General features: G+C 43.8%; 1 protein-coding gene across 1 annotated transcript in view; it reads left to right on the top strand.

Moving 5' to 3' along the window:
* Window positions 1-18518, top strand: part of Ephb1 (Eph receptor B1) — a 436332-nt gene that overhangs the window by 363055 nt on the left and 54759 nt on the right. The window contains 1 exon segment of the mRNA NM_001104528.1: window positions 3156-3278. Within this exon segment, the coding sequence (NP_001097998.1) occupies window positions 3156-3278 (123 nt within the window).

Genomic DNA, 18518 nt, shown 5'->3' with positions numbered 1-18518 from the left:
ATTAGTTTCCATGGAAGAACTCCTTCAGGACAGCTTAGCATACATCTTTAAAAGCCCTTGATCTAAAATAACAAGGTAGTTATTTTGAAAGTAACTAATATAACCCTAAATGGCTCATAGTCCCCCACTGCCCACCACACCTCACTTCAATTTTTACCTCCCTGAACACGTCCGAGAAAAAAGTGGTTGATAACATTAATGAGTCTATTAGTCTGGGAGGCTTCACAGTACATGGACCACTGTGCTGGACCTGCCACTTGTCACAGGGACTTTATTCTCACAGGCAAGCTGAAGGGAAAGTCACATTTCCCTGATTGGTGGAGAAGCTGTTATAAGAGATAAGTCTGAACTTGTTGTATTAGGCAGGAGTAATAAAGTGTTTGGGGTTCCTATCATCTAAAGATATCAGCACCGGGGGATGTACAGAATTAGGAGGGAAAGTCACAGCTTATTGACACTACCCTGGTGCCCTTTAACCCTCTTCTTTTTTTGTCTCGGGTGTTTCTGTGTTCTTTTATCTGTCTCCTTCATCCTCCCATGCGTGATGTCTGAACTCTGTCAGCAGCATCTGTGTTCTTTTGCCTGACTGCTTTCTCTGACCTTAGAACCTCTACCATGCCTATGTTACTGACATTTTGACTCTGCCAATCACTATGAAAATACCTCAGCTCCCTTTTCTGGGGAGGGTCCATTCTAAAACTGTGGTCACCCATCTATGCTCACAGAGCGAAGATGAAGCCAGTTGTAATAACCCACAGTAGTCAACGACTTATGGGCGTACCTTATACCTCCCACCTTCTGTTCCCAACTTAATTTCTTTTTTCTTTTATGTACTTCTTGGCATACCCCAGATAAGCCATTTAATTTTATAATGTGGCCTTTAGGGCAGGTTCAAGGGGAACCCTAAGCAGGGTTGAGATATCCTGGGGTTGCTGCCCTGGTCATCTCATAAGCTCACAGTCTGCCCAATTGCATTTTCTCTTCATGTGTTTTGCACAGCAGGTGGGAAATTGGTGATACCTCATCTCTGCTTTGCCTTGGGTCCATCGCTACAAAGGAGCTCTCTCACTCTTGCACATGCGCATACATACTGCTATCCCCTGGGAAGTGAAACGTTTCCGGTGTACAACAGGCCTCCTCCATCTGAGAGTGTCTCTAAAAATGGCCCTAGACAAAAATCATACACTTATTTAAATCACTCTGAGATTGTTTTGTTTTTACAATTACTTTCTTTAACTCGACTGCATGGTTCTCAAGCATGAAGTTTGTGGCAAATGATTCATGACGTCAGCTGACTAGGCATAGGCAGGGGTAAGAATCTCTACGTGCTTTGTCCAGATTTTAGTTAGTGCATGGGTTCCAAAGCCAAAGTCATCATCAGGTTTTGTGGAGTTTTTCATGTACGTACATGTACATGTGTGTGTGTGTCAGGGGGTGGCAAGTGTATGAGCACATGCATGCATGCATGCACATTTATTGGATGAACAGTGGCCAAGGTTAACCTTATTTGTTGTTCCTCATGTGTTGACCAACCTTTTTTATTTATTTATTTATTTTGAGACAAGGTCTTTCATTGGAACCTTTTTAGGCTGGCTGGGTGGCAAGCCCTGAAGATCTGTTTGTCTCTACCGCCCCAGAATTGGGGCTACAAGTCTATGCTGCACATTCCACATTTTATATGGATGTTAGCGATTGATCTCAGGCCCTCAGGCTTTCAAGGATAAGCACTTTACTAAGGGATCTCCCTAACCTCTCAATCCCACCACCAGAAGCCTTCAGGAGTGTGTTTGCCTACTTCCAAACAAGCATCCTGTAATACCAGGAGCAGTATGGCTAAAGGACAAAAGAGCCTATCTTTTAGGAAACTCTGTTTCTCCCATTACTTAGCTTTCTTTGGCTTATTCCCTCCTCCACCCCCGTACTGCAGTGCATTTTTCTCACTTCTTTGGATTGTGTGCTAGGATTTCCAGTCCTCTCCTGAAGAAGGTGATCAAGACATTCAGAGAGGCATTGGATGTTTTTCTGATGGAAAATGACAGAACTGGAGCATGGCTGGAAGGCTCAGAGGCAGTAGGAAATAAAGCATGGATGAGGTACTGGGATGAGGTTTTTAAAACCTGAAGCCCAGCCTGGACCTGGATTCCCAGATGACCTGCTCCTGCTGATCTGACCCCTTCATAGGCACTCGGCAGCAGGGATATGGTGGTAGACCAGATAGCCCGTCATTTGGAGGCCCCACCTTTCACCATCCCAGAACTATGGAAACAATTCCTACACTTCACTTAATGACACGTGGAACAAGTTGAAAAATTGCATCTCAGATGGATCCATTTGTTCTTGGGTTCCGGTTGCTTTTTTAGTCCCCTGTCCTCTACTTTTCGAAAGTAGTTTTTCTGCAATGACGATTCTCTATTTTGTCCCCAAGCACACCTATCTATCTTGCACTGTATACATCAGTGACAAGGTCTATATTCTTTTATGTATTTCTCATCTACCATTTCATTCGTTTTTTTCATACTTCAGTGTGTCTGAAGGCATGGGGGCTTCAATTACCATTTTTCTTTCATCCCACCCCCATTTTTTTCTGTGTAGACATTGTTCTTTCTTGTATTAATATTTCCTAAGCTTTCGCCTTACATTTTCTCTTCTGGCGTACTGTGTTGGCACTTCTGTCTTGAGGGTTTTCTAATAGCAATTTCTTCCTTATTTGACAAACAAACTCCGTCCTCATCCCTCTTGTGGCCATGGCCCACAGCCGTCAGTTATAACCTTAACAGTGGCCTCCACTCAGGAGAGTTGTCAAGGTGATAAATATTGATATCTACCCTACCATTTGACCACCACTTTTCCGCTAATGCATTTGGTTGGCATCAATCAGCTTCTTTGCCTTCTGTTGAGTGCCTGGTGTGGGAACTGGTCCCGATCTGTCACTTATAAGTAATCTGTTCCGCATTGCATCAAGAGCAGAGAAAAGGGGAAAATATGGAAGAGACACAGAGGGCAGAGAACTGGAGTGGTCTGGGGGGAAGAGAGATGGGGCAGCCACCTGGTAAAGAGAAGGGTCCCTCCCAGGAATATCCTTGGTGCGGGGGCATCTGTGGTAGCAGGGACAGTATCCTCTCTGGGATGTTAACCTGCTTATCTCATCCAATAAGGCTCCCCAGGGATGAAGATCTACATTGACCCGTTCACTTATGAGGACCCTAATGAAGCTGTCCGGGAGTTTGCCAAGGAGATTGATGTGTCTTTTGTGAAAATTGAAGAGGTCATCGGAGCAGGTATGGATCTTCCCTCCCCTTGTCTCTGTGTTCTTGTTGTCCACACACCACCTTCCGACCACTCTCAGTGCCTTCTATTCTCCTCAGAAGATGAGTATGGACCACATAGAATGTACATCTAGGTCCGAGCAAGAGCATTGCTCAGTCCTCGGGGACCTTGGGCACAGTGACTAAGCTTGTTTGGGAAAGCAGACTAGACATTGGCCCCAGTTTTCAAAGATTCTGGAGTAGCCCAGGAAACAGACCACAAAACCTAGATAAGGAGAGAGTGTAGGATACTTACTCATGAAGATAGAGAGAACCCATTTAAAAAGCCGATCTAGTGTCTTCCTTGCTGGTGTCTCAGTGACTTTGGGACAGTACTTCTCCCCAGCACTGTCCCTTTCCCTTTCCCTGTATTTATATACCTGCACCCAGACAGGCATCAGAATAGAATCCCAGTGTAGATTAGAACTCACTCCCGAGGGCCGCCCAGGGAATCACAACAAAAGACTGATCTAGCAAATTCAACTTTCTTTAACAGAGTGTGGTCAATCTGTCTGTAGACCCGGCCTAATTAATATAGAGTGGGTGAGATGTGTCAGTGTGAGATTAAAACAAAACAAAACAAAAAGCAAAAAAAAAAAAAACCACAAAACAACACAACACAACACAAAACAAAACCCAAAACATCCTGGACATCATTAGTTTTTAAGTGACCTCTTCACATCTTCGGTTTGGCTCTCCGTCCAGACTTCATTTTCTTCTACGGTCTCTTTGTCTTTGCTTCTTCGGTTCTTATGAGCCGTTGCTCAGGCTGGCTTCATCTTTGTTCCTGGCACCAGAGTGCTTGATTCGTGTCATCGGACAGGTATGGAGCTGCACCTCCCAATGACATTCTAACTCCATGAAGCATGTTTAAGCGGAGTCCTGCAGGCAGCCACTTCATTTGTTATCTTGAAAGAACATGTCACAATCCTTCCACTCATAGCTTCTCTCTATACACTGAGGGGTCAACGAGCCACATATGAAATTGGGAGCCACATGGGGAAGCACACCCCATTAGGTCACCATCTCTACGCTTGGGTTCTTCTTAAGTCCTGCCTCCTTGCCCCTCCTCTGGCCACACTGTGGAAAGTCCTGGAACTCTCCCCTTCCCAACACACTGCCACCCGCCTCCAACCCCTCAGGAGTTCCAGATGGCTGATTAGAATCTTACCCATCAGGGTCTCTACACATTTCACATTGACTGTCATTAAATATTTTACTGAACCACGACTCTCAGTTCTGTATCGATAATTTTCCCTCCCTCTTTAGACACTGACATGTTTAAGGATCATGCGTTGGAAGGTTGGGTACCAGATAAATTAGATTGCTCTTACGGGCTTTGATTTCTCCAGGAAACTTAAGTGTTGAGGAGGCGGGCCTGCTGTCCTGCACTCTGTTTGCCCGCATTATTAATTGTTGTTATGGCTCTTGGTAATGGTGCTAGTGATTTTAATGTTGTTATTTATGTCATGTGCTTAGAGTGATGTGTTCTGGACTGCATTTCATCCAAGACAGTACACATCAACATCCCTCCTGCCTTTGTCAAGGGACGAGTAAAGAGCCTTCTCGCTTTATGATCCTGCCAGGGAGCTACAATTTGGGGTGAGCTCACCAACTGCCGGATGCCCATAAAGGGACAATTGATGGTCCCACTCTATCCTTCACCTTCCATTTGTGTGTAGCATTTTTCCAGTGCTGCTGTGTATGTGCATTCTGCTCAGAAGAGGCTCAGTGGTTTTCATCTGGCTTGCCTCGTATTGAGAGGGATGCACTTAACAGATTACATGATGTTCCGAAGCTTGGCATTAAGAATTTTGTCTGGTCCCTGCTGACCACCCTCTACCCAGGCCCATCTCCCTATGATTCAGAAATATCCAAGGGCTGATCCCTGTGGGTATTAACTCGCTATTCACAACAGGATGTGGTTTTAATACAAGACACTACCAACACATTCATTTTCCCCACACCATGCCTCACTGAGACTGGCTCCCCCTTGTGCTAATCAAGAGATCGCTTGGTAGCCAAACAAAAGGAGGGGAAAAGTAACAATTACACAATGTAATTGACAATGTTTCTCCTAGCCACCCAGAGGAATTAGGGCAGAAGGGAAAAACTGGTTTGCAACTAGTTTGCAATATTGGGAAGCAGGAGCGAAAACCAGGCAGGAAAAATACTCAATCTCTTTCTTTCCTCCCTCTCTCCCCCTCCCTCCCTCCTCACTTCCTTTCTCTTTCCTTTCAGTACTCCCTCCCTTTCTTCTTTCCTCCTCTTCTTTGTCTCCTTCCATCAAAAAGCTTTTAATGGAAACTTTCTATACACTGAAGTGGATTTCCTAAGAAGAATAAATGTCTCCTCTGCTCTAAAGTCTGACAGACATAGTGGAAGTGAGCAGTATTCACAGTCAGCTACTTTATATAGACCCTTATAGTGCAGGCACAGAGAAGCTGCAGGGCCCTTCCTTGGACCTGGATAATTCCATGGGCTAGGGCTGTTGGGATCAGGAGGATTCCTCTATTCCTTATTTTTCTCTCTGTGACCAAATACTTGACTAAAAGCATCTAAAGGCAGGAAGGGGATACAGTTCATCATGAGGGATGGCAGCAGGAGCCTGAAGCACCTGGTTAGAATGCAAAAGGCAGATGGGAAGCAAACCTCACGCTTGCCTCTAGAGACCCACTCTTGCAGCAAGGCTCCGCCTCTTAAAGGTACCACAACTATTATTCCCCCTTCAAAATGTATTCGTTTTATTTTCCGTGTGAGTATTTTGCTTACTCATATGGGCACATGCTTCATGTCCACAGAAGTCAGAAGAACAGCATAAGATCTCCTAGAAGTTGAACTGTGGATGACTGTGAAGGACCATATGGTACTGGGAATCGAATGTGGGTCCTCTATAAGAGAAACTTTTAACCACTAAGCCCTCTCTGCAGCCCCTTACCCCAAACTCTTAAACTGGCATCACAAGCTGGAGACCAAGTATTCGAGTAAATGAAGCTAGAGGGGCAGTTTACATTTCTAACCACAACAACTCCACCAAAGAAGTAACCTCCAAAGCCGTTAGGAAACTATTAGGAAAAGGGTACAGTTTTGTGAAACACATCAGAGCAGTAGTTCTCAACCTACAGTTCACACCCCCTTTGGGGGTAAAATGACCTTTCCACAGGGGTCACCTAACACCATTGGAAAGCAAAAATATTAATATTACAACTCATAAGACAGTGGTAGAATTACAGTTATGAAGTAGCAATGAGAAAAATTTTCAGTTGGTGGGTCACCAAAATATGAGGAACTGTATAAAAGGGATGCAGCGTTAGGGAGGTTGAGAACAACTGTGTTAAAGAGAGGCAGTGACAGAAAAGGAATGCCATGTGATTCAAGGAGAAAAATGACCATTATGTTCCAGTGCAACCATGCCGGAGTCTGCTTGCAGTAGCTCACAGGAGCCAACTTCCCAGTCCTATATACAGTATCATGGTGCTCGCCGCCGGCCTTTGTGGGTATATTTACACCTTGGGAATTAGCAGACACTGTTGGCCATGAGCATTTGTTTCTCTCTGCTGCTCGGTTTTTGAGAGAGCTAGTAATTAGACACATACCACCCTACATCTTGGAGTATATAGGGAATGCTGACCCAGGGCCTGTGCAGGTTAACTTACATAGGGTTCTGAAGCCTTTCCCAGTCGGGAGCCAGAGAAGAGAGTTGTGCTTCCAAGAGAGTCTGTTTTAGTGTTCAGAGAAAAAACCCTTTATCAATTAAGTCTGCAACTGTAATAGATGCTGGGAGACTTACTCAGTGCTTAAAGGTCCCTGCCATGGGAGATTATTTTTTAGCCCAAAACACAGTACCACTCTCCATGAAAGGAAAGAAGAGGTTGTGTGATGAGAAGCGAGGAGCATAGGGAGGGTATAGTCTTGTAGATATGCAAAAGAGGCTTGTGGTCAGGGAGGACTCAGGGAAGAGACAGCTGAGTAACCACTGAGGTGGACAATCAGCTTAAAAGGAGCAAGAACAGAGGTGGCGCTGGGAAAGCTTCTTCTGTAGCTTGGTCCAGACCATCAGGGTAGCCTAGAGATGAAACAACTGTAATAGAGACCTCCCCCGACAAGGGACAAGTGGGATTCTGAGCAGGTCGAGCAATAGGAGGGTATTCAGAGAGTGGACTATGGTAACTGCTATAGGTCTATGGGAGGGGAAGCCTTCTGAGCCCTAGAGACAAGCTACAGGGCTTTGTCTAGCTGTGGGAAGAAGACCTGAGAGGGCTGATGCTGGGATCAAGGGCGGGATGGGAGATGCTATTGAAACAACTAGATATTCAAACTAGAGCAGTGTTGAGGGACTGGAGTTGATGGGGACAGTTGGCATTGGAGGTTGGGCCCAGAAATGAAGACCATTAAGTACCAAGAAGGCAGAGTAAGGCTTCTTGGTACCTAGGGTGTGGCAGGGTTGGTTATCTGAGGGAAGAGGTCAGTGGAGTAGAATCTGGAAACTATGAAACAGACACATCACAGTAACTTCAAAGTGTCTTCTAAAGCTGTTTAGGATGCTGAACAAAGAAATTAAAAATAACCACAATAGAGCCAGGTATCACACCATTCAAGAAGATTAATACATCATTAATCCTTAGTTGGTTTATGTCAGCCTTTCCTCACGGGGGCTCAAAATTATATTAAAGGGACAGAACACATGTTCTTTCACTAACCTGGGACTTGACCCAGTATGTGGCCTTTTGTTGTGCAACTAAACGTTCCTCATATGTGATGATGACAGCCGGTGACAGTTTTGGAGGTAAAACACATGGCAGGGCTAAAAATTTTGAGAGCTAAACAATTTGAGGGAATAAAAGAGAGAGAGAGACAGAGAGAGAGAGACAGACAGAGAGAGAGAGACAGACAGAGAGAGACAGAGACAGAGAGAGAGAGAAAGAGAATGGAGAGATGAAATATAGTCGGTGCATATTGGGCCCCCTGAAGATGGCTGGCTCACTGGTGTGAGGGGAAGCCAATCTATTACCTTCCCCATGTGGACAATGGGGTCAGCTGACATCTCTGTGGAGGAGGGACTGCACCCCTCTGGTCTCCATGGAGACTATTAGCTTATGGTTACTATAGGTGAGACTAATAGGAGTCACCTCAGTGGTCAGTTTCAGGTCTTTGGTTAATTTGGATCAGTAGGACTTATCTAGAGAATCAATCAGGGCCACCATATACATTCTTTTTTTTTTTTCCTGGAGCTGAGGACCGAACCCAGGGCCTTGCGCTTGCTAGGCAAGTGCTCTACCACTGAGCTAAATCCCCAACCCCAGCCACCATCTACATTCTTAACAGAGTGCAAAACCCTCCTGTGCTCAGTTCGCAACCTGTGCAACTATGCAGCAGGCTGAGCATATACCTGCCAAGTTCATGATACTGTAGATAGGGCTGTCATTAGAGGTGATATCCGGGGGAAAGCACACAGACTGTATTTTAGTGAACGAACACCCATTGCTAGCAGCTACTAATAGAGCTCTTGCAGGGAGGGGTGCACTGGGTAAGAGAATGGGTGCTTTATTCAGATGAATGTGTGCTCACTGTGTGGGGTTGTCATCTTTGGATGAATTCCTGTAGAGAAAGGCTCCCTGCTAACCTGACACTCTCTCGGCATCACTGAGCACGAGGAAGGCAACGTCAGGGTTGCAGGGATGGTTCTAGAAGAGGAGCCCAAGGAAACGTCTCCAGGAACTATAATTAAAGTGTGCGGCACAGTCCGAGCATGCACAGTGAGCCTGGCACTACCCTGCATGCTTCACAAGTGCTGTGCACTTAATCCTCGTAACAGCCCGTGAGTCAGAGATGATGTTTACGTGTGTATGGGTTTTCTAGACCGGTGAGGAAATCAACATGCAGAGGGTGGCTTGCTGCAGGCTGGGCTGCCCTTGAGTTAATGATGCAGCTACAATTTAAACTCAGATGCAGCTGATCCGGAGCTGGTAAATGAAACCCCTGCACTTGCTGCCACTTCCGTTGCTGTGAAAAAAGGCAGCTAAATCCATAGTCATTGCTTCTGATGGTAAACTCTGCTTAGCGGTTGGAGTACCCAGGCCCTTTTTGCTGGGAATTACAATACTGCCTTCCAATTCATTATCCCATATGGTAGTACAATGAAGACTGTCCAATGGTCCCTGGAAAAAAAACATGTCCTTTTTCTGTTCCTATCTCTGTTCTCATTCTAAGTATGCCCTAAGAAGGACAATAGGGGCCCAAACTAAAATTTTTAGTTTATACTTATATAGGCTTAATTATGTCATGAAAATTATGTAGATGCATGCATGTGTAATCTCATGCATGAATACATATATACATAAACATATATAAACATACATAAATATGTATAAGCACAGAAGCATGTTGTTTAACAACCACAAAGAATTACAGAAAAAGAGAAGTGCAGGTAAACCATCTCATTATTACATTCTGTGAATGCTATGACCATGAAGCCAGGCTGTCTCATGTACTTACAGTATGTAGCAGCCAGGGTAATGGACATCAGAGGAACTCTGCCGAAAGGATGAAAGCGGCTGCACTCAATTAGTAATGTCTGTCCTCTGTGCATGGTCAGGAGATGTTCAGACGTGAGCCTTATCACTCTTGTGTTTAGTTATAACCTACTTACCTTGCACAGGCTATTGTGTTGAGACTTGCTTGAAACCATTCTTTCAAACCTAGCTTAAACTTATTCTTTAAAAGTTCCGTATCGAATGCATGCCTGAATTAGTAACTAGGATTTCTGCTTCCTGTTTCTCCCCCAAGGCAATTTGAGACTTTAAAATGCTGCTGGAAGGGGGGAGGGTGCAATTGTGGGTGTAGATTCCTGCTGCACACAGCCAATAGCTGCTGCTTGAAATACCTGCTGGCAGGCTGGAATGTTTCATTTTTAAAAATTGAAAATTCTCCCCTTCTGATTTTATATATAATAGTTGAGGTATTTGACGCTGCCGAAACACTGTTTCTCTCTTGCTCATTTTGTCAAGGAAGGTAGGAAAGAGGCTTTGGCAAGGCTGCAACTTGTAAGGAATAGTTTTCCCAGCTGTCTGGGAGGACTGTCAGAAGCACCAGCTAGAAGGCATGCACTGACAGCCTTAAGGAACGTATTTCCCAGAGGGAAATCAGGCATCCAAATCACTGGAAGTGAACTAACTTCCAGATTCCAGGGTTCCATCCACCACATCTCTGATCTATTAGTTCTGCTGGGTTTCTGGGAATCTGTATCTTCTAATAAGTTCCAGATACAGATGCTGGATAAGAGACACTGAGAGCCATTGACTGTCCTTGGCCTCCATGCTGGCTTGATGCAGGAGCTGGGCCCCAAGTAAATAGATGTGAGGCTCTGGGAGAGGACCCAGGGCATTAGTAGAGATGTGTGCTGATTGAAGTCTACCCTGACTAAGATTAGACTGGCCGCACTTACTGTAGGTAAGTCTTCTCAAAAAATAACCAACCACCAACACTATCGAGCTGAACCAGTTTCTATTCACGCCTTGATGTGCAGAAATAATTTTATTAAGAAATGAAAAAGTATGATTCTGATGAAATCTTGAAGATTTCAGATCTTCACACAAGGCACCATCGAGTTCTGTTCCAATGGCAGGAAAGTGTCTGAAAGCCAAAAACAGGATGGATGCAATGTGTCGCTTGGTTTACTCACTTAGGCTTGCTTGTTTTTGAGAACGAGTCTCACTGTACAGTCCAGTCTGATCACAACCTATGTTTCCCTGTCTTCTGCGTACCACAACACTCAGGCAAATGCAGTTTTCAAAATTAGTACATGGATCAAAGGTCAAAGAATACGTGCACACCATGCTTTCTTAGATTGTAAACAGTCCTGGGTTTTTCTTGTTATTAATAAATAATGGCTATGAGGTCATCGGTTTCCACCTCCCTGAGACTATGGAGATGCTAAATAGCCAGAGACCCAGATTTTGCCATCCTAGGCTTGGCAGAAATTGCTGGAGTTCCTGGCAACTTCCCATGGCCTCTGGCCCTTGTTGGCACCTATAGGTCTTGCAAAGCTACAGAGACCCATGTGTCCCCCATTTCTTGACCTTTGCATCCCCCACTCTCTTACTCCTATCTCTTTGTTTTTCACCCACCACCCACATGTATCCTTACCTGTCTGACATCTAGAGACCCCTCTCTCAATTCCCAGGGAGGAAGGCAAAGCAGCCTTCTACTTCTTTCTGTTATGTAGTGATGACAATGTTGAATACTGGAGACACCAAACTAGCGTTCACTGCTTTCAGGCTGGAGTGGACTTGAAGCTCCCTCCTCCACCTGCCTCATTGTACTTAGGGCACACTTCATTGTGGGACACCTCTGAGGGGGGTCTTGATACTGAGTGACTTATTTTTGCAGTTGGTGTTTTGAAAACCTCCTGGCTCAGAGACTAGTAAGTCTCCTCTCCCTTTCTCTCTCTCTCTCTCTCTCTCTCTCTCTCTCTCTCTCTCTCTCTCTCTCCTCCCTCACTATCTTCCTGTCCCTCTCCCTCCTTCCTTCCCTTCCCTTCACTTTTCCTCTCCTTTTCTCCCTCCCTCTCTCAAACTGGAAAGGAAAGAACTGATTTCCCAGAGTCCCCATTCTTAATGTCACCGCAGAACAGATTTTCGAGCACTGAAATCACCAGCAGCACCACCCTCCTCTCCTTACGGAGGAGAACGCACTTTTATTTTCTGACTCTCGGAGAATGAGATGAGACCCCACAGAAGATATAATCTGAAACGTCAGTCTTAGAGTCACTGATTTGTGGAGCAGTTAGCCATGAAGATCAAACAGTGAGGTGACGCTTGTCAATCAGAGAAGTAATCTCATCTACGATGTCCTAGGGGAGACAGCTTCTCAATACCATGCTTTCTCGTTTTCCCTCCTCTGTTTCTTCTTTCTCGCCACACACACACCAATGAAGACAACACTGTGTTTCCAGTTGTGTGCTGTGTGAGAACAGTGTGTGTGCAAGCTCAAAGGAGTCAAATGCATTCCCAGACTTGGGGGCTTCAGAGTTCACTAATCTGTGTGTAGGATTCTGGGGGTTAAAGCACAGTTCTCAGCCTTGGCCACACCGTGGGAGCACCTGGGCAGCCAGGACTGCAACAGTTCCGTTAAGCAGAGACCCATATTCAGAGAGGTTTCCACTTCAGTTTTATGCCCCCCTGTCACCATCTTGAAATCCTTCATAATTTTTGAGCAAGGAATCCTATATTTTCATTTTCTGCCAGGCACTAGAATTATATAGCCAATCCTGTAGGCAGCTATTAAATATAGAAATTCCCAGGCTGCACCCAGCCCGATTACTCAGAATCTTGAGATGAAACCCAAGTCTTTGTGATCTAATTGCAGGGCCAGCTAACACGGAACAGAATTCCTGAACTGGGGTGTTGATGTGTATGTGGGGGGGGGCACATTAGGTTTATCTAGTGCATTTTTCCAAATTACACACACAGACTGATAAATATTCCAGTTCTGTCTCCCAGGCAAGAGTCTTGGATGAATGGCATCCACTTATGGAATTATTCTGAGACAGGTGGTGGCACGGGCTTGTAATACTAGTACTCAGGAGGCCAAGCAGGAGGATTACTGCCAACTTGAGGATGACCATGTCTCAGAAAGGAAGTTAGTGAGGGGAGTTCAAGAAAGGAAGGAAGACAAGGAAGAAACTCCACTTCTAAGTCCTTACCCGGATACAGACTTGCTAGGCTAGTCGCTGCCCAGAATAGAACTGCTTGAGGCTGGGACAGAGTGCTTTCTGAATGGCAACTTTGTGTCCAGTGGCAAACAGTAAGAAGTGAAGTGGGTGTGGTCGGAGCCATGACTGACATTCAGCTGTCTGGTTTGGGAACAAGCTTTTGGTGTCTCCTTGCTAATTTGCTTATAGGCAGAATGGATATTTTATTTGCAGGAATGTCGTGGTGATTTGACGGAATGAAGCATTCCACAGATGATGGCCAACAGATACATATTTGTAGGCTATCTCCATCCAGAAGAAATAGTTGTATACCCTTCCCCTAAACTCCCAGCTGTATTTTTCTCCTAAAGGAAAATTAAAAAAAAAAACTTGTTATGGCAACAAGAAGAAACACTGACCAATATTATTCAATTAGCATGTTTATCAAAGATATCATTTGTATTCGTAGTTATTAAACATTAGATTATCAGAAAGATGGATTCTACTATATATGTATGTCACACATGCATGCATCTATATGCATACATTTATACATATACATATATGGATAGATAGTCACATATATGTGGCAGGTTCTGTTTAGCCCTTGGCTTTAAATTTTTGGCATTTTAATTACTCAAGTTGTGCTTATTATAGCAACTCCATATAAAATGAACTAAACTCAGTTTCCTAATCTCTACTCCCATGTCCTATCTCCATCCTTCTCTTAGAACCATTTTAAAAAGTAAGCTGATGTTAAAAATACATTCGACATGTAATTTTCATCACTTTCCTTTTGTATCGACACGCATCCCACATGGGCACACACAGCCAGTGGTGTTCTGTGACTCGCTCCCTTCTCTCCTTCGCTTAATGTACGAGAACATCTTTCAGTCAACCTCTGTCACTCATCTATGACTTTCAATATTTCTAGGCAGTCCCTGAGATGGAGATGAGGTTTGCCAAGCTTCTCTTGACATAGGCATTCAGTTTCATCTACGGCAAGCATTCTTATGTGTGAGTGGGGATACATATGTATATGTGTACATATGTGTATATGTACATATGTGTATGTGTACATATGTGTATATGTACATATGTGTATATGTACATATGTGTATGTGTTGGCATGGATGTTCACTTTTATGTATGTATCTGGAGATCAGAGGTTAAGGCTGAATATCTTTATTGACTGTTGTCATTTTGAGACAGGGTCTCCGTGAACCTGTAGTTCACCTATTCAAAAAGAGTAGGTGGCTGGTAAACTCCAGGGAATGCCCCTGTGTCCACACCCCCAGCACTCCTGTAGGCATGCGCTACCAAACATGGCATTTTTCTATGTATGTGCTGGTGATCTGAGCTAAGATCCTCAAGCTTGAGACCCAGGCGCTTTACCAGCTGAGCCATCCCGTCAGCCCCCACAAGCTACAACTTTAAGTGTCAGGACTTTAGCTGCCTTTGGGTGGCGTGGTGACGGGGTCTTGATACTTTATGAGGTGAGTGTGGACAAGGCAAAAATCCAAATGGACAACAATACATATGGCACACTGACATTGATTGGCATGCCAGCCGCATGCCAGCCACACACCAGGGACTCCAGCCGGGTGTCCAAGCTCCAGACCTGAGAGAGCCTCAGTCTGACCTCAAGCAATTCACCAAAGCAGCCTGTGATTCAACGCCAAAGCCAATGCTACACATGATAGCTCTCTGAGTACTAGGGCTGGGATGAAATCTCCTTTTTTTTTTTTTTTTTTTTATTAACTTGAGTATTTCTTATATACATTTCGAGTGTTATTCCCTTTCCCAGTTTCCGGGCAAAAATCCCCCTCCCCACTAGCCCCTCCCCTTCCTTATGGGTATTCCCCTCCCAACCCTCCCCCCATTGCCGCCCTCCCCCCAACAGTCTAGTTCACTGGGGGTTCAGTCTTAGCAGGACCCCGGGCTTCCCCTTCCACTGGTGCTCTTACTAGGATATTCATTGCTACCTATGAGGTCAGAGTCCAGGGTCAGTCCATGTATAGTCTTTAGGTAGTGGCTTAGTCCCTGGAAGCTCTTGTTGCTTGGCATTGTTGTTCATATGGGGTCTCAAGCCCCTTCAAGCTCTTCCAGTTCTTTCTCTGATTCCTTCAACGGGGGTTCTATTCTCAGTTCAGTGGTTTGCTGCTGGCATTCGCCTCTGTATTTGCTGTATTCTGGCTGTGTCTCTCAGGAGCGATCTACATCCGGCTCCTGTCGGTCTGCACTTCTTTGCTTCATCCATCTTGTCTAATTGGGTGGCTGTATATATATGGGCCACATGTGGGGCAGGCTCAGAATGGGTGTTACTTCAGTCTCTGTTTTAATCTTTGCTTCTCTCTTCCCTGCCAAGGGTATTCTTGTTCCCCTTTTAAAGAAGGCATGAAACATTCACATTTTGATCATCCGTCTTGAGTTTCATTTGTTCTAGGCATCTAGGGTAATTCAAGCATTTGGGCTAATAGCCACTTATCAATGAGTGCATACCATGTATGTCTTTCTGTGATTGGGTTAGCTCACTCAGGATGATATTTTCCAGTTCCAACCATTTGCCTACGAATTTCATAAAGTCATTGTTTTTGATAGCTGAGTAATATTCCATTGTGTAGATGTACCACATTTTCTGTATCCATTCCTCTGTTGAAGGGCATCTGGGTTCTTTCCAGCTTCTGGCTATTATAAATACGGCTGCGATGAACATAGTGGAGCACGTGTCTTTTTTATATGTTGGGGCATCTTTTGGGTATATGCCCAAAAGAGGTATAGCTGGATCCTCAGGCAGTTCAATGTCCAATTTTCTGAGGAACCTCCAGACTGATTTCCAGAATGGTTGTACCAGTCTGCAATCCCACCAACAATGGAGGAGTGTTCCTCTTTCTCCGCATCCTCGCCAGCATCTGCTGTCACCTGAGTTTTTGATCTTAGCCATTATCACTAGTGTGAGGTGGAATCTCAGGGTTGTTTTGATTTGCATTTCCCTTATGACTAAAGATGTTGAACATTTCTTTAGGTGTTTCTCAGCCATTCGGCATTCCTCAGCTGTGAATTCTTTGTTTAGCTCTGAACCCCATTTTTTAATAGGGTTATTTGTCTCCCTGCGGTCTAACTTCTTGAGTTCTTTGTATATTTTGGATATAAGGCCTCTATCTGTTGTAGGATTGGTAAAGATCTTTTCCCAATCTGTTGGTTGCCGTTTTGTCCTAACCACAGTGTCCTTTGCCTTACAGAAGCTTTGCAGTTTTATGAGATCCCATTTGTTGATTCTTGATCTTAGAGCATAAGCCATTGGTGTTTTGTTCAGGAAATTTTTTCCAGTGCCCATGTGTTCCAGATGCTTCCCTAGTTTTTCTTCTATTAGTTTGAGTGTGTCTGGTTTGATGTGGAGGTCATTGATCCACTTGGACTTAAGCTTTGTACAGGGTGATAAGCATGGATCAATCTGCATTCTTCTACATGTTGACCTCCAGTTGAACCAGCACCATTTGCTGAAAATGCTATCTTTTTTCCATTGGATGGTTTTGGCTCCTTTGTCAAAAATCAAGTGACCATAAGTGTGTGGGTTCATTTCTGGGTCTTCAATTCTATTCCATTGGTCTATCTGTCTGTCTCTGTACCAATACCATGCAGTTTTTATCACTATTGCTCTGTAATACTGCTTGAGTTCAGGGATAGTGATTCCCCCTGAAGTCCTTTTATTGTTGAGAATAGTTTTAGCTATCCTGGGTTTTTTGTTATTCCAGATGAATTTGCAAATTGTTCTGTCTAACTCTTTGAAGAATTGGATTGGTATTTTGATGGGGATTGCATTGAATCTGTAGATCGCTTTTGGTAAAATGGCCATTTTTACTATATTGATCCTGCCAATCCATGAGCATGGGAGATCTTTCCATCTTCTAAGATCTTCTTCAATTTCTTTCTTCAGTGTCTTGAAGTTCTTATTGTACAGATCTTTTACTTGCTTGGTTAAAGTCACACCGAGGTACTTTATATTATTTGGGTCTATTATGAAGGGTGTCGTTTCCCTAATTTCTTTCTCGGCTTGTTTCTCTTTTGTGTAGAGGAAGGCTACTGATTTATTTGAGTTAATTTTATACCCAGCCACTTTGCTGAAGTTGTTTATCAGCTTTAGTAGTTCTCTGGTGGAACTTTTGGGATCACTTAAATATACTATCATATCATCTGCAAATAGTGATATTTTGACTTCTTCTTTTCCGATCTGTATCCCCTTGACCTCCTTTTGTTGTCTGATTGCTCTGGCTAGAACTTCAAGAACTATATTGAATAAGTAGGGAGAGAGTGTGCAGCCTTGTCTAGTCCCTGATTTTAGTGGGATTGCTTCAAGTTTCTCTCCAGTTAGTTTAATGTTAGCAACTGGTTTGCTGTATATGGCTTTTACTATGTTTAGGTATGGGCCTTGAATTCCTATTCTTTCCAGGACTTTCATCATGAAGGGGTGTTGAATTTGGTCAAATGCTTTCTCAGCATCTAATGAAATGATCATGTGGTTTTGTTCTTTCATTTTGTTTATATAATGGATCACGTTGATGGTTTTCCGTATATTAAACCATCCCTGCATGCCTGGGATGAAGCCTACTTGATCATGGTGGGTGATTGTTTTGATGTGCTCTTGGATTCGGTTTGCCAGAATTTTATTGAGTATTTTTGCGTCGATATTCATAAGGGAAATTGGTCTGAAGTTCTCTTTCTTTGTTGGGTCTTTGTGTGGTTTAGGTATAAGAGTAATTGTGGCTTTGTAGAAGGAATTCGGGCGTGATCCATCTGTTTCAATTTTGTGGAATAGTTTGGATAATATTGGTATGAGGTCTTCTATGAAGGTCTGATAGAATTCTGCACTAAACCCGTCTGGACCTGAGCTCTTTTTTGTTGGGAAACCTTTAATGACTGCTTCTATTTCCTTAGGAGTTATGGGGTTGTTTACCTGGTTTATCTGTTCCTGATTTAACTTCGGTACCTGGTATCTGTCTAGGAAATTGTCCATTTCCTGCAGATTTTCAAGTTTTGTTGAATATAGGCTTTTATAGTAAGATCTGATGATTTTTTGAATTTCCTCTGAATCTGTAGTTATGTCTCCCTTTTCATTTCTGATTTTATTAATTTGGACACACTCTCTGTGTCCTCTCGTTAGTCTGGCTGAGGGTTTATCTATCTTGTTGATTTTCTCAAAGAACCAACTTTTGGTTCTTTTGATTCTTTCTATGGTCCTTTTTCTTTCTACTTGGTTGATTTCAGCTCTGAGTTTGATTATTTCCTGCCTTCTACTCCTCCTGGGTGTATTTGCTTCTTTTTGTTCTAGAGCTTTTAGGTGTGCTGTCAAGCTGTGTGCTTTCCTGTTTCTTTCTGCAGGCACTCAGCGCTATGAATTTTCCTCTTAGCACAGCTTTCATTGTGTTCCATAAGTTTGGGTATGTTGTACCTTCATTTTCATTAAATTCTAAAAAGTCTTTAATTTCTTTCTTTATTTCTTCCTTGACCAGGTTATCATTGAA

This window comes from Rattus norvegicus, chromosome 8, assembly GCF_021556685.1.
Source record: "Rattus norvegicus strain SHRSP/BbbUtx chromosome 8, alternate assembly SHRSP_T2T, whole genome shotgun sequence".
Classification (NCBI taxonomy): Eukaryota; Metazoa; Chordata; class Mammalia; order Rodentia; family Muridae; genus Rattus; species Rattus norvegicus.
This window is presented reverse-complemented; position numbering and strand designations above follow the sequence as displayed.